The 24,563-nt window shown below is 41.0% G+C and overlaps 1 protein-coding gene across 1 annotated transcript in view; it reads right to left on the reverse strand.

Annotated features, from left to right (window-relative positions):
- The window catches only part of DCDC1 (doublecortin domain containing 1), a 1,098,140-nt gene that overhangs the window by 104,821 nt on the left and 968,756 nt on the right, over nucleotides 1–24,563 (reverse strand). The window contains exon 31 of the mRNA XM_069223476.1: nucleotides 21,915–22,118. Coding sequence (XP_069079577.1) covers nucleotides 21,915–22,118 — 204 coding nt within the window. The remainder of the gene's footprint in view (nucleotides 1–21,914; nucleotides 22,119–24,563) is intronic.

The raw sequence follows: 24,563 nt of genomic DNA on the forward strand, positions 1-24,563 counted from the left end.
AAAATTCATAACTTGACTTGTGTATGTCGGATTTTTGTCGTTTTGGTCTTGTTTTGTTTAGATAAATATTTCCTATTGTTCTAAACTGTGTTGTGTCATTTTGTAGTGTTTTCATTAAGTTACTGTGTGTGTTGGTACAAATACTTTACACCTAGCGCTCTGAAGTTAAGCCTACTGCTCTGCCAAGCTACCAAGGGGGTAAGCAGGGGTTAGCTGAGGGTGATTCTCTTTTACCCTGACTAGAGTGAGGGTCCTTGCTTGAACAGGGGGTAACCTGACTGTCAACCAAAGACCCCATTTCTAACAAAAATGCATAGAATGTTGCCACAACCAGGGCAGACATTTTTCACCACTGCATTAAATCTTTACTACTGTGTTCATTGTCTGTGTATTCTTGGTAAAGGAGAAATCCAATAAGTTATTAAATACATATCACTTATGACCACCAAAGGTTAGAATTTGTCACTAAAAGTGCAATATTCATAGAATTGTCTCAAGTAACATATATTTGTGTGACAAGGGTAAGACCTCTTTAAGCTGGTAATGTGTTCAAAGTAATATCAAAAATAAACTTGACAATGTTCAAACCAATAATGCTTAGGTTACCAGTAAGTAGTTAAGCAAGTCTATCTTTCCTTTAATAAAGTGGCACACTAACAGATGCCATAATCCTAACATAAAGATACAGAAGACGTTTAGCAGTGCGAACACGGTCTGATTAGATTGCCTTTCACAAGGAGACATTTCTGATTTGTTAATATTAAGCCACAGTTTGAGACAATTTTTGCATCTAGCCAATGATAATTAGCTACAACCTGAAGGAAGGGGTTTTCTCAAACTTTTCTCAAACTTCAAGGAATTTTCAGACACTTCTTAATAAATGTAATGTTTACTGTGAGGAAAAAGGCTTGGAAATGAATTAAAAAACAAATATATGGTGATCAGACCCCACAGGACCTACAAGAGGAATTTATGTTTGCAGCAGAAAAGCCTCAATTAACCTTTTAGTTTTGAATATCTAGGCATAATGCTCAAAAGTAGGCTATCCTGAACTCCACATATACAGAAGCGCAGAACTGTTTGTTAACATAGTGCAGCGGTCATACTTAAGAAACAGCAGGCCACAACAACCAGAGCCATTTCTCCTGCTATTGAGGTGTACAGGTACAAGGCACAGGCGGCAGCCCTCTATGGATCTGAGCTTTGGGAACAGACAACATTGATAATTTGACAGTAGGATAAAATAATTTTAGGAAGTCTCTTTCACTTCTCTCAAAAAGAACACTGCTTGTATTAGTATTTGATCAGGTAGCCCTTAGAAGAATTGAGCATTTAGTGACCCTAAGACAGTATTTGATGATGTAGCCCTTAGAAGGGCATTTAGTGGCCCTAAAACCTCTACTCTTCTGGGAGAGGATTTGACAGTCTGGAGCTTGCACCCTGAGAGGGATTGAGGGAATTTCTGAGGATTGATACATTGATTACCCCTGGTTTCAGCTTGTGGAGGCATGGCTAACAAAGCTAGATTTAAGATCCTTGTTAACTAGCCCTGAGTCTTTCCTAATGTCATCTAGGAAGCAATTGAACGAAAATCTACAAGAATTATATTCTGACCACCTTACATCAAAATCTAAGATTAGGGAGATTATTCGCACAATTTATGGATGTTGGACCTGCCCCTTTTTGTGGGGTTATCCCCAAACATTTTGCATTCTTCCTCCTATTTTTTCTGACCTGTTTTTGTTGGCTTTAGGACTCTGGGCACTTTACCACTGCTATCCAATGCTAAAGTGCATATGCTGTCTGTCTAAAATATATTAGCGATTGGTTTATCCATGATTAGTATATTTGATTTATTAGTAAATCCCTAATAAAGTGTACTACGTGTGCCCAGGGCCTATAAATCAAATGCTAATAGTGGGCCAGCAGCACTGATTTTGCCATCCAAATGAGTAGCCCTGTAAACATGTCTCAGGCCTGCCATTGCAGTGCCTGTGTGTGCAGTTTTAAACTGCGATTTCGCCCTGGCAAGTGCACCCACTTGCCAGGCCCAAACCTTCCCTTTTACTACATGTAAGTCATCCCTAAATTAGACCCTCAGCATCCCCATGGGCAGGGTGCAGTGTATTTAAAAAGTGGGACATGTACAAGTGTGTTTTACATGTTCTTATAATGAAATGCTGCAAAATTGGTTTTCCAAATTGGAAGACCTGTCTCTGAAATATGGTAACATGGGATTTGCCTTGAAATACCTTTGAAGTGTAATTTCTTATTGGAAGCAGTTAGAGATCTGGAGTTTGAGGCCTGTGAAGTCACAATTTAAAAATACAGTTTTTGGTGGAATTGGTTTTGGAATTGTAGGTTATAAAATCCCACTTTTAGAAAGTGGGCATTTTCTTTCTTAACCATTTTGTGCCTCAGCCTCTCTGTGGAATACACATCTCGGTCAAGATGACAGTTGGGCTGTTTGTGCATTCACTCTAGACAGTCACACAAAGGGAGATGAGTTGTGCCCTGCATATCCTGATGGCCCATCACCAGGCTGATGGGTCCTCCTGAGCTACAGTGGTGGAGGAGCTGACACTTGCACCTGAATAGAGCTGTGCCTGCTGTTACACAAAGCAGTCTCCAGTCCCCTGAAGTGTGTCTTGGGTCAGGGTAGGGAAGGCAGGGTTTTGTGCACTGCAAAGACTTCGCTTTGAAGTTTCCCTACTTCAAAGACAGAAATGGGTATAAGTGCTGATCCTGTAACACCACAGAGTTAGAATACTTTTGAACTGAGGTCATTCTGCCAGGAAGAAGAGCTGGATGATGGAGAAGGGATTGACATTCTGGCTGTTGCTTTGTTGTGCTGTTCTGGGAGTGAAAAGACCGGGCTTGGGTCTCTACATCCTGCTTCCGAAGGTTCTCCAAGGGCTTTGACTGAGCTTGCCTCCTGTTAAGAAGTCTCAGGGACATCATAGACTTCACCTGCCAGCACCTGGGCTCACTTGCTGAAAGGCCTGACTTGCCAAGTGGTGCCGAATCCAGTTCCTAGACCCTTGGAAGTGAGCTCTGGTGCATCAAGGAAGAAACTAGTGCAGTGACTTCCAGAACAACTGGTGTTGTTCTCTGACCCCACGCCACTGCCTGCACCAAAGCCGTGTTCCCCCCTGATTGCAACGACCTCAACCTAAAATGCAGGCCCGATGCTGCCACCTCGCCCCTGAAGAGTGAGTCCAGAGTGTTGTGTCACTGACGTCTGTGGCCCCCGACTCTGACTCCATTTTGGTTTATTTTGTAAGCTGGTGTGGAGTACTTTTGTGGTGTTTTCACTGTGTTATTGAGTGTATGTGTGTGTGAGTGTGTGTGTGTGTGTGTGTGTGTGTGCGTTTGTGTGTGTACAAATACTTTACACATTGCCTTTGAAATAAGCCTGATTGTTTGAGCCAAGCTACCGAGGGGGAGAGTAGGGGTTATCTGAACTGTCTGGCTCTCTTACCCTGACTAAAGTGAGGGTCCCTACGTGGACAGGGTGGAAACCACTGCCAATTAGAGACCCCATTTCTAACCATTGATATTAAACCAAGCCCACATTTTGAATAGTTTCTGAATGTACTATGTCCACAGATAGCCAAAACGATCTATCTAAAAATCCGTAATAGTGTCCTTGATATTCGAGCATATAGAATGAACTGGAATGAACTGGAAAAATAATACTGGTGAGAATGTGGAGTGTTATTGTACCATATGCCATTTAAAGCCCAAAGAAAATGTGGCACATGTCTTGTTTTCTTGTCCTGCCTATTAGAAACCACAGAAAAACTTGAAACTTTTTTAAGCTAATATACTGTCTCGGTGGGTTCATCTTGTTGTCAATCTACTTATAAACTAACTTATGATATCACACCCACCTAAAGTGGATGATTTGAACATTTTTATGCTGTTTGTATTACGATTTTGTAAAGTTTATGTAAGATGACTGATTCATCATGTACTTATATTTTTATGTATGTCGAATGAGTTGGTTTATGCTGTGTTGTTTTTAAGGAATTTGTATTCTAAATTAGACTATTAAATTGAAGGAAGGTATGCCAGGCCAGGATGGCATCACTGAAGCTGAGGGGGGAAGAGAGCTGGGAGGTGCGGCATGATTAGTGATTTTGAAGCTTGCTGAAAAGTCTAAGAGAACTTGGAGGCAGAAGTATCTTTTGTTTAGTGACCCAGAGGCTATCACTAACTACTCAGATAGTTGATTTTTCAGTGTTGTAATAGGGACAGAAGAGATCTGGTAGACTTGAAAATAGGCTGCCGGAGTTGCATTGCATCTACTATTTTGATGATGGCAAGTAGGACGGTATTAGGGCTTCTAGAGAATCAATGATAGACTATTATTTTTATGATGGGAAGTGAGAGGATGTTTGGACTGTAAGTGAGTCAATGAAGCTGGGTGAGGGTTTTGGTAAAGGTATTTCTGGCACCAATGTTGCACCTGTGTTTTATACTGTAGTCCTTGATGTCATGGTTGATGCCAAAAGACTTCTACTGAATGGGAGATATCTGCTGATGATAGAGGATTTATCCACTGGGTACTGTCTTCAATAGGGATCAGACTTCTATGTTGTTAGAAAGAATGTGTTTCAGGTAGAAATCAGGATCCGTTGTTATGATGTTATATTTGATATTTGTTTGCAATGCTGAGTTTTGTTACGTTGTGTGGTGTTTGGGGGTCAGAATTTTTGATGTCTTCTTTTTAAGCCTAAAGGTGCGTCTTTGTTGGTGTTAAGCTGTGACGTGTATCAAGATGAGTATGGTTTAATATTTCATTGTAGGGGAATAAGTGAGAGTGTGTGTGTGCTGAGGGGGAGAGAGATGAATAATGTTAGAGGTTCCTTTGTGTTTTTTGTTGGTATGGACTGTGAGTTACAAATTGGTTTGCTGACTGTTATGCTTATAAGAATAGCATGGTGGTCAGGTCCTTCCTGTTTTAGGAAAGAGGGCAAAGAATGCTGTGAAGATATGTGTTGCATTTGTCTTTCTTTGATATTATGGTGAATTCCCCTGGGAGACCATATACGCATGACACGTTGAGTCAAACTTCGATATGAACCCATGGAATTCCGTGATGGTTTTATTGGTAGGTGACTGCTGAGGGCGAAATGCGGGCTGGGTCTGTGATCTAGGTGAATATATTGTAGTATGGAGAATTGAGTCTTGTGATTTGTAGAGTTAATTTTTGAATGGCAGTTGTCGCCATTGATTTTGTGGATGTTTGGTTGGTATCTGATTAAGAGGTCATCTATGATGCACTTGCCATTGATGACAGAAAAGGTTTGGTAAGCAAGGTGTTCTGATCTGTGAAGCTGTCATCAATGTTGGCTACATGTGTATGGTTTAAGTGAGAGCTGATTAGCAAGAGTCATGGGGTGGAATATTATGGTGAGTGTGTTGTGTGGGTTGATATGATTGAAGTTGTGTGGTGTAGTGATGCAACTGTTGTGTTTGTGGTGTGGGTGGAATAGTTGTGGGCAATAAGGTTTCATAGGTGTCCGTTGTGTAGGTCGAATGATAAAAGCTGGATGGTGAGGATGTTTTGTGCAGTGATGTGGTTGAGAACACAATATATGAATAAAGGTGAGTGTTTGATGTGTCGTGTAGTTGTGCATTTTTAGTTGAATATTGGATGTTGCTTGTCTCCTAAGGGAATGCAAATCATATTGGGATCTTTGGAATCTCTGGGCCTGCATCACAGAATACCTTCATGAGCGGGCCAAAGCTCAATCCTGAAAGTGCATGTGCACATACTCAGTTGACACAGTGCACATATAGATAGTCGTGGGTAAGGGTGTGCATGTTAATTCAGGAAGGGAGCTGTTAATGGGGCACGGAAAGTGCATATGTCAGTAAATTCCAAATTTACAGTGGAAGACCACTAGCAAATTCATCTGATAAATATAATATAATAAGGTTTCAAGGCATTTGCTGTGTCCATCTACAACCGTATGCAAACATAAATCTTTTACAATAAACATAATTCCCATACAAGGGGGCAATATCTTTGCTGATGTATGTTCTACTTCAATCTGTAATCCACACTAACACTCAAATATACGTAGGGGCCCGTTTACATCCTGGCAGGTAGCTATGGCCTCCTCTCCAGTGGAGGAGGACCTCCCTCCATGTCTACTGATGGCCGCCAGGGAGGGGTTGATAACTGTGCCTTCAGTAGAACCATAACATCAGCAGGTCTACTGAAGAGTCTGATTCTTTGCTGAGCAGCCTTACGTTTGAACCACTCACGCAGCAAAGTTTGTTTTCTGAAAACAAACTTTCAACAAAGAAGTTTGTTCCCATAAAGTAAAAAGGAACAATGGCCCTGACATGCAGGGAGTTTTCCTTGTGCGAGTGGGTGTCATTGTGCATGGCACCACCATGCCTCACCTGGCATCGTGACTCACATGATGGTGTTAGGTCTAGAAAAAGAACGTTAGTCACCCTGCTTTTAATAGGGCATGTAAGTGGCACTGTGACCTGCCTGCACTGTGGCCCTTGTTTAAGGGTTTACACCCGCAAAGCCAGCTGAGGTTCCACAAGTCTAAACCCAGCACTGCACCTGACTCTAAAAAGAACGAGAGGCTCGCACATTTTGCAGGGAAGGAGCACAACTGATTTACTGTGCTGCACACTTAATGACCTCTTACCCTCTAACTTGTTCAGTGTGGAGGTTATCAAAAAATACTTTGCTAACTAAGATGCAAGCAAAATACGTCACTTTTGTTTTAGACAAGTTACATTTTAAACAGTTCTTTTCAGTACATAACTAAATCGTGTTCAATATTTTTTCAGTCAAACTGAGGTCATTGACAGCTGGATCATATCACTTGTATGTGCCAAATGTATTAGTTTAATGTTGGCTAGACTACAATAATTTTCTACCTAATGAATGTGTACGAGGAACGAAATTAGCAAAAGTGCCAAAATGCATTCATTGATTTGGCCCATTTGTGATTCGCATCTTTGAATATAAACTTTGCTTATTTGCTTGAGTCATCTGTTCCCACATAGGCATATGGAGCGAGATGTACGTAGAACTGGTTGCAAAATACTGGTTGCAATCTGCGGCCAGTATTTTTGGGACCAGTGTGATAATTTGTGAAGCAACCTATGTACTTATAGGTCACTTTGGAAATTACTGCTTTGTAGTGGGCCACAATTCAACCTACCTCATGAATATTAATGAGATAGGTCACAAATTGTGACCCACTAGGAATAAAAGCCATCACATTGATGGTGGCCTGCTGAGGTCAGTACAAGGCTGGACTGGTAGTAACAGGAATCAAGCGTTTCCCCGGGAGGCTGGAAGGGTGCAGGGGGCATTTTATTACTGGGGGATGGGGGGCGGTTGAATCACTGAAGCAGTTTTAAAAGCACTGCAGAGTTTCTTGTATATCCAACAATTTTTGAGCAATAATAAAAGTACCAAGATAACTCTGGTGATTAATTTACCTGCTGGAGAGAGATCGGAATTTTGTCCAGTGGCAGTTTTGACTCATGTAAGGTAGCACAGAGGGTTAATATGCCTGCTGCAAAGAACATGTATTATGCAGATCACAGAACAGTATTTTACTAGCAATGTCCAGTGAGATACTGCTTTTTTCACATAGTTCCCTTTGTTACTGTGCAGTTCACAAGTGACAACCATAATCTAGCACAGTGAGCTATGAATTGCCATCAGAGCTGCATGTAAACCTCATGATACATGTTAGAAAGTTATGTTTCTTCCCAGTATGTGATTATCCTAATTTTGCTAAAAAGGGTTTGTTTGGGTAGAAATGAATTGTTATTAGTAAAGTCAACCCTAACCATTGTGTTACAATCTGAATCCTGAGCTTATGCTTTCCCACACCAGTGACTCTTAAAAAATGCCTACCAGTATGGATGACATGTGAATCCTACACCTTGCAGTCCCCTTCGTCCTATGTAACATTTTCTATACATTGATGTACACATGTATGATTCATTGTCTCTGTATGTGTGTGATGTAAAGTACTCCAGCATCCTGCGCAGGTAAGAGAAGTGCCATACAACCAATATAATACATGTGAGAGAGGGGTTATAGAGAGATGAGAGCCACTGTTAGAGGGTGATGGTGAGGGGATCATTGAAGAACTCCAATAAAGATTGCCATATCCTGGTGCACTGTATGGCCATAATATACTATGCTTTAAAGCCTAATGCAATTTAATGTATAATGAGAAAGGTTTTGTAGAATGCCATTTTTCCCCACATTTACTTGGGAAGGAGATCCCCTCAAGCCCCTTTGTGCTGGTCAGGCTTGCTAGCTATGCAGCCTATGGGGCTTGGTCTGACAAAATTTGCCAGGGCTACTTTGGGTTCCCAGTCTGGCCCTGGGTCAGCAGACCACCATGTCTGTGACTGCTTTTAGATAAAGCATTTTTTTCTTTAAATGCAACCTGTTTTCCTGAAAAGAAAACTGGATATGTGTCGATGTCGGTAAAATATGAATACATACCACTTGGAGGTAACACCCCAAACATGCCCCTTCCAAATCTGGAATTGGTATTAGGTCGCAAACCAGAATTGTGATTCGGTAACAAGTTACCGAATCGGTATTTGGTCTTTGTGCATTTAAAAAAAACTTTTTTTGCAAACTCAAAAATGTGTTGTAAGTCTAGCCCATGGAGTTTTATAACAAAATGAAGGAATGTTCTGTCAATGGCCCAACAGTGCTGTTTGTTCTGGAGTCTGTCCAATCAATTCTATCAAAGGCAGAATTTTAATGTATGTAGAACTTTGTTCTGTAAAGTTTTTTCCTTTTCTTTTCTTCCCTCCTCTGATTATTCTCTGACCTTTTCAATGTAATTCTTTTGCATAATTTGCATAATCCCCATATCCCCAGTAAACAAACCACAACAATTAATATCCCTTGTAATATTTTCAATAGAACCCCATTCCAAATGTTGCTGAGCCAATTTCCCACTGAAGCAAACCCTTTGCCATCCTGATCCCAAACACCTGGTTCTTTCAATTCCTTCAAATCAGCACTTGCATGATTCAGGTTAGTAAATAAGTCTCTTATCTCTTTAATATTATCTGGAACATATGAACAACAATGCCTAGAATTAATTATTCTACAGACTCCACCATCCTTCGCTAAAAAGATGTCTAAAGCAAAACGATTGTGAAGAGTCATAGCTCTATCAGCAGCTAATTCAGTATCTATCATGCCCCCTGAAAAACTTGTCAGTATGTTATCCACAATAGTAGACAACTTTCGAATCTTTATCAAATTCAGAATGACTCCCACTGAAAGAATCACCGCTCCAAATATATCTCCCACTATACCATAAGAGGACTCCCTCCTCTGTCTCTTATGATGTAATTCAGTCGTTTTCGGAAACTTTTCCAAATCCTCCATTTGATAAATCTTTGGGAAAACTATCCCCAAATTACATGTCCCATACCATCCTCTTGGAAGACGGTAATAAGCATTAAGTCCACAAATATAGTAAATCCCTGGAATTGCAGGGTCCTGTCCATTCAACATAAATGTCCATTTACTCTCAAACAAAAACACATGCCTAAATTCACTCGTTCCCACAAATAAAGTGTCAGTGTGCGATTTAGGCCTATATATACAAAGTTTCCCTACGTGTTGTGCATCTAAAGATGGTTTCCCTTTCGTTTTAATTGCACTATAAGCATAATCATTCTTGTAAGTCCTTTTCTCTAAGCCTTTTCCTAATTTCTCTTTTAATGCTTTTCTCCTGTCATCTGCATGATCTAAGAAGCTTGTCTCTAAAGGTGTAAGCAAGTGTGTCTAATTATTTCTATGCGCATAAGCTGTGCCAAACATTAATAAAGGTTCGAAGAAACCTCTAACTATTTTTATGTCATTATCTTTAGCCACTCTACTCCAATACCTAATTATAGGGACAAACGAAAACACAACATCATAGTTGGAATAGAAATACTGGATGGAGTCCTGGTTATAAAATCTTGTTAGTAACAGACTACAACTTATCCCGTAGGTTAGAGGTAAGCTATGATAGGTGACTCCTTCCTCAACTGGTGAAGGAATCTGCGTACACACAAAACAATTCTTTGCATCCATTGTCTCAACATACTCACTCAATAGTCGATAGAAAACATTAGAAGAAAGTTCTCCCTGCACATTGGTATCCTCATGCAAATATTTCTCATCTAACCTAACCTTCTCTAATGCCGTTAGTGCAGTAGTTGCCTCAAAAGCAGACGCATGGTTGGCTCCCCTCTTGTCAAGAACAGACATACCCACAATCAACACCACAAACAATATCCCACACATAATCGCCAAACCAATGCTCATATATATACTGCACCTAGCACCTCTACCTTGTTGACTAAATTTACTCATGATCTGTAAATAATCAGAAAGCAGAAGAAATTTAGAAAAACTTGCAACAAAAATCTAAAATACACAACTCTTCTTTCAGCAGTTCAATTCCACTTCCCGGAACCCTTGTCAAAATCAATTAGCAGCTTTGTAAAAATCAGGTTTCGAAAGTCAAAATAGGTTATCACTGTCTCTTCCGGTTACTTTCAACAGTCTCTTTCTCAAACATTTTCTCAGATTGTTTCAACAGTTCAGTTCATTAGCTTCCTTCACGTGCCAAAATACTGACTCAGAACTTCTCTATCAAAACAAAAAGACATACACTCTTGCCGCCATTTGTTAGAAGTAGCATACGCCCATTTAGGACCTGCGTATCTCCGACTTGCTATTCTCTTTCTCTTCAATTTTCGATCACCATTCAGCTCTCCTTTACTTAGATCTTCTTTCCTTGTTGTGTCTACTTCTTCCTCGATTGTTGGTTCAATAACAACCACTTTCCCTTTCTCCACTTGTGATTCTGGCCACTTATCTCCCTTCAGTGGACCCTTTGTCAGTATTCTCTTCAGGATTGAACTTGAATCTTTTCCTTGTTCAGTGGTGTTTTCTCTTGACGGACCTGCAGCCAGTTCAGGAGAAGTCAGGTCACTTTGACTTATATCCACCTCAACTCCTTCTCCTTCTGGGTCTGGCAATGGTTCTTTCTGTCTCTCTAGATGGTCTGCTTCTGGGAAAGCCCTCCTCTGACCAGGCTGTCCTGCTGCTTCAATTTAGATAGGCTGTCTGTCACCCTCCTGGAAGTCTCCTCCCTCCTCTCTCACAGGAGTGACTGAACCATCCTCAATGAGCTCAGATCCGCTCCCAGTTCCCCTTTGTTCTCCTTCCAGCCCTGAGACTTGTTTCACTGTTGTTGGTACTCTCAACAAGGCTTCTTCATGATCAGTGGACATGCCACTTTCTTTGTGTGACTTGCGTGAATCCAGTTCGGAATTCCAGCACACTTTACGGCTGTGGTAGTTGTCAAAACTGCCTGATAGGGTCCCTTACAACAAGGCTCCAAACGCGTTTTTCTCATGTGCTTTCGGATGACAACCCAGTTCCTAGCTCTCAGGTTGTGCCGTGGGTCATGGATCAGTGGCAGTGTGGTGGCCTCCACCTGCTGAGAAAAAGAGCGGACCACATCAGCCAGACCTCTGCAGTAATCCAACACCATGTCATCTGTAATGTTGACAAGTGCATTTGTAGGCACCGCTGGTAACCTCATTGCTCTGCCCATGAGGATCTCATGTGGCGACAGTCCTATCTTCCTGTCAGGTGTGTTTCTCATTGACATCAACACTAAAGGCAATGTGTCAGGCCATTTCAAATTTGTAGCCGCACACATCTTTGCAACTCTTGACTTCAAGGTAATATTCATCTGTTCCACTAGTCTTGATGCTTCAGGGCGGTAACTACAATGCAACTTCTGCTCAATTTTCAATGCTGCACACAGTAATTTAATCACTTCATTGTTGAAGTGACTTCCCCTGTCTGATTCTAAATAGATTGGAAACCCGAAACGCGATATCAGTTCCCTAAGCAATAATTTCGCTACTGTGAGACTATCATTTCTTCATGTAGGGTATGCTTCAATCCAATGACTAAAGATGCATACAATCACCAGCACATATCTCTAACCTCTACACACAGGCCTCTCAATAAAATCCATTTGCATTCTGCTGAATGGACCTCCTGCTCTTCCAATGTGGCTCAAATTAACCATTGTCCCTTTCCCTTCATTTAGCTGTTCGCAAATGACACAACAATGGCAAACTGCTTCAGCAACTTGTCTAAACTTTGGGTTCAACCAATCATGTTTGAACAGATGAACCATGGCATCTCTCCCAATATGTGCTTCACCATGATAGTACCTTACCATTTGAGACAACAGGCTATTTGGCAAAACCAATTGACCCTCCTCAGAAACTCACAATTCATCTTGTCTTTGTACACATTTCATTTTGCTCCATTAATGTTTTTCCACCCTGTCAACATTGTTCTGTAACGATTTTAATTCTTCCAAAGTGTCAATTATTTTCAATGCATAGCTTGTACAAGTTTCATCTTTTTCAGGTAACAGTTCTCACTTGTCTTTGAATGATATACAGTTCAATGCGCAACATCTTGCGACTTGATTCGCATATCCATTTCCCATTGACACAAAGTCCTTAGACTTCAGATGTGAAATGCATTTTACTAGAGCAATCTTTTCAGGCATTTGAATAGCATGTAAGAATTCTTTATTTCTCTCACCATTTCTTACTGGTGAACCAGAAGAGGTCAGGAAACCTCTCTGTGACCACAACTGACCAAAATCATGGACTATTCCAAATCCATACTGGCTATCCATATAGATCAGTGATCTTCAAACTTTATAATGCTGCACCCCCTCAGTTGAAAAATAAAAATTATTGGGCCCCCCCTTAGAATGTTTCCCAATTATGTTATAAAGATGGCATTTTTTAAATATGTGTAGATGTATTTAAACATTGCAGTTAAGTAATGTTACCTTTTTATTAGTGCAGTAACATGTTTCTGCTTAAAACAAAACACTGTTATCTGTGTAATGCTTCTTTTGGCTGCAGCCTGGTGCCCCCCCTGGGATCCCTTGAGGTCCCCCTAGGAGGGCCCGCCCCCCAGTTTGAAGACCCCTGATATAGATAGTAACTTTCAGCTGAACAGAAACATGGCACGCTCTAGTAAGGGCTACCAGTTCCGCTACTTGTGTAGAATACACTACTCGAAGCCAAGAAGCTTCTAAAGTACCTGTAATTGTGCACACAACATACCCTGCTCTCAGTGTCCCTGTATTGTCTTTCAGACAAGACGCATCAACAAAAATTATTTGGTCATTTTCTTCCAATCTGGTATCTCTAATGTAAGGTCTCGGTTTCGTGCACAAATCAGTTACTTCGAGAGAGTCATGCTCAACATCTTCCTCTTTTTCGATTTCAGCATTTTCACTCCGAAGTAAGGTTGCCGGGTTCAGCACTGTACACATTTTCAATGTCACATTTGGTGACCCCAAAATACTAATTTCATATCTAGTCAACCTAGCACCCGTCAAATATTGGATTTTCATCCTTGTCAGTAGAATCGCAATAGAGTGAGGGACCATTACAGTCAGGGGATATCCCATCACAATGCCCTCACACTGTGTAAGGCTTTGACCAACTGCGGCAACTACACACAAACAACCTGGTAAGACTGCTGCAACGTGGTCCAAAGTAGCTGAAAAATATGCTACTGGGCGGTTTACACCTCCATGGACCTGTGTCCAGACAGACAAAGAACATGCATCTCACTCATGACAAAACAATGTGAAGGGTTTCGTCTAATGCGGTGCAGCCTTGCACAAACTCTCTCAATTCAGTGAACACTTTCATTTCATCCTGGTCTAACACTATGGAATCAGTGACTTACTTATGAGTCATCTTCTGCAATGGTCTTGAAATGACTGAGAAATTTGGAATCCATTGGCGACAATATCCCACCATTCCCAAAAACATTCTGACATCTCTCTGTGTGGCTGCGGGACGTATCTGCAATATGGTTGTAATCCTTTCTCTGGATATCTTTCTTGAACGCTTCTCAATCTGGTGACCCAAGTATTTCACTACTTTCTGACAGTACTGCAATTTCAGTGGAGACACTTTATGACCATTCTTTCCCAAATGGTTCAACAGGGCAATCGTATCATTAATGCACTTGCCCCTTGTCTTGGACGCAATCAGTAAGTCATCAATGTACTGCACCAAGGTCGATTGGAAAGTCAATTCCAACGACTCCAAGTTCTTTTTTAAGATCTGATTGAATATGGAAGGTGACTCTGAATACCCTTGAGGAATTCTGCAGGAACAATAGACTCAATCCAAGTATTTAAAACAAAAGAGAAACTGGCTATACTCATGAAGAGGCACAGAAAAGAATGCTTGTGACAAATCGATGAGAGTGAACCATTCGGCATCACATGGAATCTGAAACATTATCACAGCTGGATTTGGCACCACCGGACACATTTAACCACAATCTAATTTATTTTTCTCAATTCCTGAACAATCCGAACCTTCCCACAGGGCTTCTTCAACCCCATTATTGGTGAATTACATGGACTGCTCAATACCACTTTCAGAACTCCTTGCTTCCATAGAAAGCATGTAGTGTGATCAGGCTACAGTTGTTCAACTTAGAGGTAGGTCCATGTTTATAAATGGGCTCCAATACCGACCCTATTCAAGGCAATTGTATGATTCCACAATTAAGGGGTTCATTATGAACATAGCGGGAATCCCCACTGTGTTCATGCTGGTGGTTTTATCACAGACCGGTAGCCCCCTTGAGACCCCTCCGGCTGAATAATAGACATTCTGCTGGGCCGGGACATTGCCGACGGCTACACATGGAGCCGTCGTCAATGCTGACGTGCAGTGGGTGCAGCAGCACCCGTTGCACAGATCACTGCCCGTAAATCGGGCAGTGACCTGCACGACGGGGTACTGCACGGGGGCCCCTGCACTACCTATGCCAAGTGCATGGGCAGTGAAGGGGCCCACGGGGAGGCCCCGGAGCACTCCTTCTGCCAGCATTTCCCTGGCGGGTGAACTTGCCAGGGAAAGGCTGGCAGAACAAGGGTTCTTAATCCAAAGAGAAACTTCAATGGGAAAATGAAATTATGAAGAAATTTAATTGTAAAAGTTGTAGCTAACGTAGAAATTTGTGGGTAATAGTTAGTGTGATGGCATATTTAGTCATCAAAGGAGGGATTGCTAGTGCAGGTGTTTTAATAAAAAATATTAATGAGTGTTTATGTATTTTGAATAATCAGTTTATGTACAAATGAAATAACGTAGAACAATAATGCACACATTTGAAAATGTGATCACGAAGAATGGCCACCAATTTTAACAAAGTGTAGTAATCAATGATTAAAACTTATGAAATATTGAATATATCTTAGACTAATGCAGTAATATATCATATCAAGAGTTATGAATTAAGCTCTAGCTTTATTAATTGTAGGCCTTAACTTAACAATTGTCTTGGCCTATTTTGCCAGGCCTCATGTAAAGCTGTATTTCTTTAATAGAAATGCTGACCAAGTGAATTAAACTGAAATGTGTATTCTATTGTTTAAATGTGCTCATAATGGAAGCTTTTCGTGTGAACCGACTGCTAGGAGATGATGTTCTTGCTAATGCAACATTTTATGTGTAATGTCTGTGAGACTGACTTTCCCAGGATAAGAACAATGAAGATACTGGCTAGAGTGGAAGCTGCAGCAATATTGTTAGGTGACAAGCCAGATGATGAGGACATTGCAAGACGAACCAATCAACAATATGAAAACAGAGAAATATTAAAATTCATAGATTTGGGATAGTAATTTTACTGGACAGATTATGAACATATGATTAACTGGCCAATAGGGAATTAGGAGATAGTTTAGGTGACTTCAATATAACAACGCTCATTCTGAGAGAAGACAGCCATTGCCCTTATTCTTCCTGACCGAAAGGTTATTATATTCTTATGCTTCTTTACTAGAGACGTGCTTATCTTAAATGCTTAAATGACTTTGCCCATATTTTCCTGACCGAGATCCTGATGCCTTGCTGATCGACTGATGTCCTGAGGATGAAGACTTATTCTGCTTTGCTGATCCTCCCTGAGAATAGTTATATCTAAATTGTGATTGTGATGCATATTTGCTTTTTCTTTCTAGGTACCAACTGCGCTGTTTTGTCTATGGCTCTACCATAGTTAGATGTTTTCCAAATTTGTGTTACTAAATTGTTTTGCATGAAGCCCAACATACTGATGCTAATCTGATGTTAGTTAAGGATCCTGACTTATGACAATAGGGACTAAATGCTTGATGAATTTCTCTGCCAACTTCAGGTACTTCATCTCATTGACGCAGCTGACTTTGCTATTGATTTGCACCATAACTCTAGAATGTGTTGTAGCTAAAGCTTTAATTAGATTGCGTTTCTTCCGCCGCCTCGGACAACCAGTGTTGTTTCTGTGTGTGTTTCATTTGATTTTGAGATTAATTTACATGAACTTAGTATTGTTAATGTAGGGAAATAAACATTCTAAACTTTTACTAGAGGTGTGGTTATTCATGACTGAAAGGTCATGGTGCATGACAACTACTGACTCCATTGATTATTGATTTATTGATTGCTAATGATTACAAATTTTTGTGTATTGATTATTGATTATTGTTGGACTTTTTGCCTTATGCAGGGTCATCCCCAGTCTTTTTGCCTCCTTCCTCCTGGTTTTTCTGACCTCTCGCTGTTGGCTCTAGGACTCTGAGCACTTTATCACTGCTGACCAGTGCTAAAGTGCAGGTGCTCTCCCATCTAAAGTTGGTATGATTGGCTTATACCTAATTGGCATATTTAATATACCTATAAGTCCCTTGTACAGTGGTATCTGCATACCCAGGGCCTGTAAATTAAATACTACTAGTGGGCCTGCAGCGCTGCTTGCGCCTCCCACTGAAGTAGACTTTCAAAACCTGTCTCAGGCCTGCTAGCGCAGGGCCTGTGTGCGCAGTTTTCTGCCACAGGGACCTGGCATCTAAACTATCTTGCCAGGCCCCGAACTCCCCTTTTACTACATGTAAGTCACCCCTAAGGTACGCCCTAGCTAGCCCTATGGGCAGGGTGCCATGTATGTAGAAAGGCAGGACATGTGCCATATTGCATGGCAAGTCCTAGTAGTGACAAACAGCCTAACTTGGTGTCTCACTGGTGTGAGTGCTGCCTTCTCATAGGATTGCATTAGAAATGCCCTGCCTTATGTGTAAGGGGTATTGTCTGATTTATGAGGGGTAGCGTAGGCGTGTTTGGTAAGGTTGTGATGGTGATAATAGATGCTGCTTACTGGTGTGGGTGTATTTTTTATTACTATCACAGAAATGTCAATTCTAGAAAGTGCGCATTTATCTGTGCTTATGACTCTGGTGTTTTGCAGCTTGACTCCAGTACACGTCTGGGGCAGAGTGACAGTTGGGGATTTGTGCATACTTTTCAGACAGCCTGTACACAGGGAGGGTGGAGGTGTCACAGAGGTGCATCTGCATACTGAATAGTCTTCCTGGGCTGAGAGAAGGGAGAGGCGGGGCACACCTGCATTTGTAAAGACTGTGCCCTGGCCTCACTCAATAAGGTCGTTAACCCCCCACTGATGTTTGGAGCCTGTGCTGAAAGGAGAGAGGGGCACTCCCAGAACCAGTTGTAACTGGCTGGAACCTCCTCTCCCTACCATTGTAAAACACTGTAAGAACTGACTATAAGTACAGGGGAATTTTCCCCACAATTTGGAGACTCTTGGAATCATCTTGGAACTGGACACCAAAGGCTGAAAGGACTCACCAGGAACCGCCATGGACTGCTGCTGCTGTGCTGACCTGTTGACCTGCCTGGTCACTGTGAAGGACTTGCCACTTGCTGCCTTTCCCTTGTGCTGGCCTGTAGCTGGGCCCTCCACCTGAGGACCTTGTCTTAAGATTCTGCTCCCCAGGGGCAGGGTGCTGTGGCCCCTGACCCCTGCATGCATTTCTTCACGAGGGGTGCTTCTCCGTGGTTGCGGCTGCCATAGCGCTGATTGCAGCGCGCTTATGGAGCCTTGGGAGCTCGTAGGCTCCTTTCTGCATTGTGCCCCTTTAAATAAGATCACTGCAGCAGCCCGGGAAGCTGGAAGAACACTCGCGCACCGCATCGGGTGCAGGCGAGTGTCTGCTCGGGCCCCAGGAGGGGTCTGATCTTCTTGTGGCTTCACAGCAGGACCAGGGGAAGGCGCGGGGAGTGCCCCCTTCCCCCTGGCCTCTGCGTTAGGAGCAGGACGCTCCTTTTCTGCTGTTAGGTAAAATGGGCATTATTGTGGGCCCCCCCCTTTGGTGGAAGGGCCAGTGCAGGCCCAGGGGGGCCCCCAGAGATCGTGGGTCCCGGGAGGGGCCTGTCATTAAACTGGAGGGGGTGTGTGGTGCACCCCTCCTGCCCTAAGTTGTTTTTGCTGGCTCTGGCCCCCCTCATGAGGGCCGTTTGAGGCCCTGGGGGGACCCCAGTAATCACGGTCCCCGGAGGGGCCTGTCTATAAAAGAGAGGAGGTGCATGTCGCCCTCCTCTGACCCCAGAGTATAAGGGAGGCCCCCGTTTTGCGCATAGGAGCGCTGGGGGCCCCATTGTTCGCCTTCTAGGCGCTGGAGGTGCCTTCATCCAACCAGGTACTGTTTAAAGGACCAATATATTTGCAATCCAAAGTTATTTCTACAGACTTTTGTTTGATTCATATATTACCTACCTGCGTTTGATGTTTTTACACACGTGTATGCAAATGTTCCTTTTATGGACATACTTGCTAATTTATTTTTCTAACTTGCCATATGTTTTCTAATGTTCCTACTATGGGCATTTTATGATATTCTTATGACAAGTGCTGTGATGTAATAACGTGTTTTCCTGACTACTGCTTATGTTGCAGAATACTGAGTAACCTGTGTGTTATGTGTGACTCCTGCTAGGTTGCAGAGTAACTAATGTGTAACGTTCTGACAACTGCTAAGGTAGAAGGATAGTACTGATATGTGATGTTTGGTCTGATAATTGCCTTGTGTACAATACAGTATATTTTCATATAATCTGTTGTTGTATTTCCTTTGTGGTGGGGATATTGCGTCACATGTGTTGTGTGTGTTGTGCAAACGCTTTACACATTACCTCCGGGTTAAGCCTGACTGCTCGTGCCAAGCTACCAAGGGGGTGAGCAGGGATTATCTTGGACGTGTAACTCCCTTGCCCTGACTAGAGTGGGTAAGTTCTGCCTGGCTGAGGTGCATACCCTAGCCAACCAGAAACCCCATTTCTAACAATTATGTACTGGAGATAAGTAAAGAACATCTTAATTGTGAGTCAAAAGGTTCATCGACCTATTTGCGTCTTCTTGTAAGTTTATTTATTATGGTCAGGCGCGCTAACACTTGTATAGCGCTACTCATTCCAGTGTAGGGCATCAGAGAAGTTTACATCACACATGCATATCATGCGGAGACAATCAATCATACAGTTGTGTAAATCAACGTATAATAAATCTTCTATAAAACAATAGGGGCCATGAGGCACTTGCCATCCATGCTGAGAGGCATTATAGGTTAAGAGTAGTTGGGGCCAGTTACCAAATTCTCATGCAGTGCAGTGCAGTGGCCCATAATTCTGCGCTGAGTTCTGTGCGAAGGAGAGAACAGGAGAGCACCATATCTGCAGAGAAATGGCTCTCTCCTGTTCTCTGCCTAGCGCCGGCGCAGAATTTTGCTGCTGAGCACCATGTACAAATCTTTGTGCCATAGTGCAAGGGTATGGGGGTGAGTCTAGCATAGGATTTGTACTGGAAGGGTACCCTTCCAGAACAAAATGTTCTGCTTAGACTACATTTAAAACTTATCCTACTTTGTATATGTGGTGTATGATGAAAACCTTTCTAATTTTAATACTTGATTTTATATTTTACATTAATTTTTGATGCAAAGCCCTATTTCAAATTTATGGAATAAACAAAATAGGGGTATTTGCATGGGAACACCAATATACCACCTACGGAACGCCCCCTTGGCACTAAGTAATGCAAACCATTACCAAGTGCTGCTTTGTGTTATTTTTAGGCTTCCAGGGGCAATACCTATTTTATGCTGGAGAATAACAAAACAAAAAAAAACATTTTGAGCTGGTTTATCCAGCGCAAATTTTTTGTAAATCTACCCATTGATATGGTAAAACACAATCTCAGGATTTACAATGCAGCACTTTGATTGGAGGTGTCCATACTAATAAAAATGTATTACTACACAAGAAACCCCCTTTGGCAATCTTATAATAAAAAAAGATTGAGAGAAAAGGCAATAACCTAAACCTATGTCTTGCATTTTGCATGCAGCTCTTTTATGCCGGTTCTTAGTTCATCTTCAAAGGACTCTAACTTATTGACTGCAAGTAACAAAAGGTTCCTCTGCAGTTATTCTTCACATTGGGAAGAACAGAGAGGGGCATGTGGCACCGACCAGTCAAGGATTATCAATACAGCACCAGGCCTTATGCGTAACAAAACCACAGCATACCATATGGGACTGTGGACGACTCAGATCACCTTTTTTTCACAGAAACCTGGCTGGCTATGCACTGGGAAATGTAGCTCATGGAGATCAACATATGCATACAGAAGTATTCATGACTTTCCCAAAATTTACATGAATTGCAATGCTGCTTCAGCATTGCCAACGCGGAGGCAGCGTGGAGAGTGCAGCACTGTGGTCTACAAGGTTTTAAAGCTCACTGGCGAGTTGTAAATGTAACGTGGAAATGGTATACTCTTGTTTTTCTCACTTTAACACCTGCACATAAAATCTATGATGTTAGGAGTTCTTCCTATGTCATCAACTTTGCTCTATATCTCAGTTCTTACCTCTTACATGCCATAGTCAGTATTGTGCTTTACTGACTGGTCTACTCCTCCTGCCACCTCCCACACTGGGGAATTCTGGATCTTTAAAACACCTGATGGGAGTTTAAAGAGCTTAAATTGCCATATAAGACTCCATTGGCTGGTGGGGCTGATTGATTTGTTCTGCATTCTGTCCATCATCTGTTCTTTTCACTGCCTCCCCTCAGCACCCTTACCTGGCGTGCTGCACCCATCATGCATCTATGCATTGTTACAACTTAGAAAATAAAAGGTAGTCCAACTACAAAAAGACAAACTATGCCTTTGAACATCTGCATTGTAGTTCGAACAGCACAGCCTGAGGGAGCCTGAGCTGTTGACTTAGGGACTGATTTAGAGTTTGGAGGAGGAGTTACTCCGTCACAATGGTGATAGATATCCTGTCCCCCAAAACATAAATCCCATGTGATATAATGGGATTTATATTTTGGCTGATGGGATATCCGTCATTGTTCTGAATGCCTGAAAGCACCCACCTGAGATGTGTGTCCAGTGTCCTGCAGTGTATGGCTCCACTCCCCTCATTATTGTTTCTTGTTCCAATCTTTAATTGCAAGTGTAAAAAATTAATTGAAGTTCACCAAACAGAAGGTTTTTGTCCCACCATCTGACACTGGCTGCTCTCAATCAATTAGGTGGAAGGTGATAGCCATGATAACATCAAACGTTTCCTAAACACCCACGGAGAGCAGCACTTGTACCCATTGGCCAGTCTTCTCTGTGAGCAGGTGTATTGTTTTGGAAACATGGAGAAACATTCATCACTTAGTTCCTGCACTGACTTCAGCCAATGATAATGTGGTGTTAGCTGTAGGAAGATTTTACAGACACACACTAGGATCTCACATACACATATTAGTAATAAACAGTACTATATTATCTACATTAGGAAAGTGCCCAACAACCAAGCAATGCTAATACATGCTTGCCCTTCAATTTCACTAGATCTTTTCATCTCCCAGGTATTACATCATTTTTTGACTTTACAATTGATGCTTACCATTGTGAATGATTTAGCGACAATTAACTGCCCATTTCTGTATCCTGATCCATTTTTGAACGCATTGATTTTGACTGCTCGCCGGGTGCTAGCAGCAGAGATTTCTTGTGAGATGGTTTGTAGGGACTTTTCAGAAAGCAAAGAAGAAACCATATCATCAAAATACTTCAGAGTATTTTGTGCTTCAGAAGTGGATAAATCAGTCTAGAAAAGTAAGAAAAACAAACAATAAATATCTGTAAAGCATTATATGTTAATTTTACACATTCTTGAAATGTTTAATGCAAAGGCTTTAATGATATAATTGTATGAATATCCTCTTTATATATAAATTACATGTTGACTGATGTTTGAACAGCAATGTGAGTGCAGGGCATACTGTTTTTAGGTCTGGCTACAAATATATTTGTGCTAGACAACCTTATGTTATTAATTCTAGTAAAAATACAATAAGTAGTACTGACAGAGTGGATATTATGTCAGTTGCTATCAGCCCTGTGTGTTTTTCATGGTTTGCCATTACTTGGTTGGCTGTCCATCATGGCTATGGCATTTTGAGGAGGAGTACATTGTCTCATTTGTGTCCTATCAGGTTTTGTGGATAGGGCATCAGGTAGTCCTACTGTAAGAGTGTATATGTAACATGATGGTTGGCTTGTTACTGAGATTCAGGGAGTGTTTGTCGATGTGTTTACATTTCTGACACAACAGCGTTTTAATGGCTGATTCATGCGTTTTTCAGTTAGAAAGTAAATGCTGTTTGGGTGCCATTGTCTATCATAAAGACACCGTGCAATCTCTCATCACCTTTTATGTTAATTTGTTTCACTTTGCTGTCAAGATACCATTTACAGTTTTTTTTGTTCACAAATTAAAGGAATGCACACATATAGGCTTTCCGAAAGATGAAACTAAATACTACCCTTGGTCAAAAGTGTCTCCTGTGCAGGTAATTTCATTTGCAATTGCCAATTATGTTCAAAGATTACATTGTAAAATTCATGTTCTGACTCTTGTTCATAACAGACTTGTTTGAGGCTACAGCTTACATCTGAAAATGCAGTTTTGTCTGTAAAGGGTCCCTTTTTTCGTATTACTACTGTTAAGGAAAAGTACAAACAGACAATTTTAATAGTAAGACATGTCTTTTCTTCTGCAACATGAATTTCTTTTTTATATTTCGTTTAGTGAATTATGAGTAAAAATATAAACATTTGACAGTATTAAATACTATAAAGCTACTCATCTCGAAGCAAAAACATGCACTTTGGTAATAATAGAATGGGGTGCGCGTATCCTTAAAATCAATATGATTTGTAACAAAGAAGTCTGGAAAATGCTTTATTAGCAGAAACTTGCAACTATTGATAAAAATATATATATTATTTGTCTTAATGCTGAGAACAATAAACATTCACTTCAAAATTAGTTTATATAAAGGAGCGCTGTCACATACAATTGGAAAACAAGTACTTGAATAAATACTTATAATGTAACAGTTCTTTTTAGCGATACAAACAAGAAAAAATCTCTGCCAATCATTGTTAGTCACATCATCGGTGGGGCACATTAAATCTTTCTCCTTTAATCAAAAGATCACACCTTTGGGGCTTTCTTTATATTTCTAGAGTACAAATGGCAGCACAGTCAATCCAGTTCAAAACTACAAGCCTAAAGATTATTTATGTTTATTCAGTATGCTCACATTTGGATATGGGTGTTGACTGAATGCATACAAGTGCCTGTGTGTGTGTTCTTGCCACTACAACCAATAACTCTCAAACCTCAAACATCCTGGGCCTATTGGCTCCTAATACTTGTTTTAATATATTTATTGCATCATCTTAAGCTCTATTTTCTGTGATTTTGGTGTTTGCTGTTAGCAAAAATACAAGCAAAGAAGATGGATCCTTGACCTAACCTACAAGTAGCAAAGATTATAGGGGTTTATAGAGTACATTGCACCTCTAGGTCTCAGTGTAAGAGCAATTTCTGCACTAATCATTACCGTACTGCTAGGAGTTTGCAGTACTCTGTAATTATTTTTTGTATGCCTTGTGTTGGCACAAAGAACATCCTTAGCGGTCCTTGGAAGCACATATTGCTGTCGCAGAATATTTTTAAGTCTTAGCCATAATATATTAAAGTGAGTTCTTTGATATAATTATTAAGACCCACCTACAAAATGGCTGTTCTTCCAATATACTCATGGGAGACGTTCAGTTTAACTGTAAGGCATTTGGGGTTTAGCTGGTCTAATCTTAGCTAGCTCTTGATCAGCAGTAGTCACAATTGAATTAACGTAGCTAAAATTGGTAGTCCAGAATAACAATCTACCATGCCTAGTCAAATTGTCAGTGATTGGCATGAATTCACCCTTTCCATTAATTCAGAGCATTCTTCACTACTTCATTGCCTATCACTTGGTTAATAATAGTAATACTTGTCATTTACAGCACTTATAAACAAAAAAAAAAGTCAGCGTTAAGCATCATATAAAATATGCGTTTATTATTATTAAAATAATTGTTATTTTAATAGTTATTATTAATAATGGCATGCAGAAGTGTGTTATTTTGTTATAACAGTATTTATTTTATACTTAAAAGTTATGCTCTGGCATCAGTACAAAGCAGTAATAAGAAAATT

Source organism: Pleurodeles waltl, chromosome 3_1 (genome assembly GCF_031143425.1).
Source record: "Pleurodeles waltl isolate 20211129_DDA chromosome 3_1, aPleWal1.hap1.20221129, whole genome shotgun sequence".
Lineage (NCBI taxonomy): Eukaryota > Metazoa > Chordata > Amphibia > Caudata > Salamandridae > Pleurodeles > Pleurodeles waltl.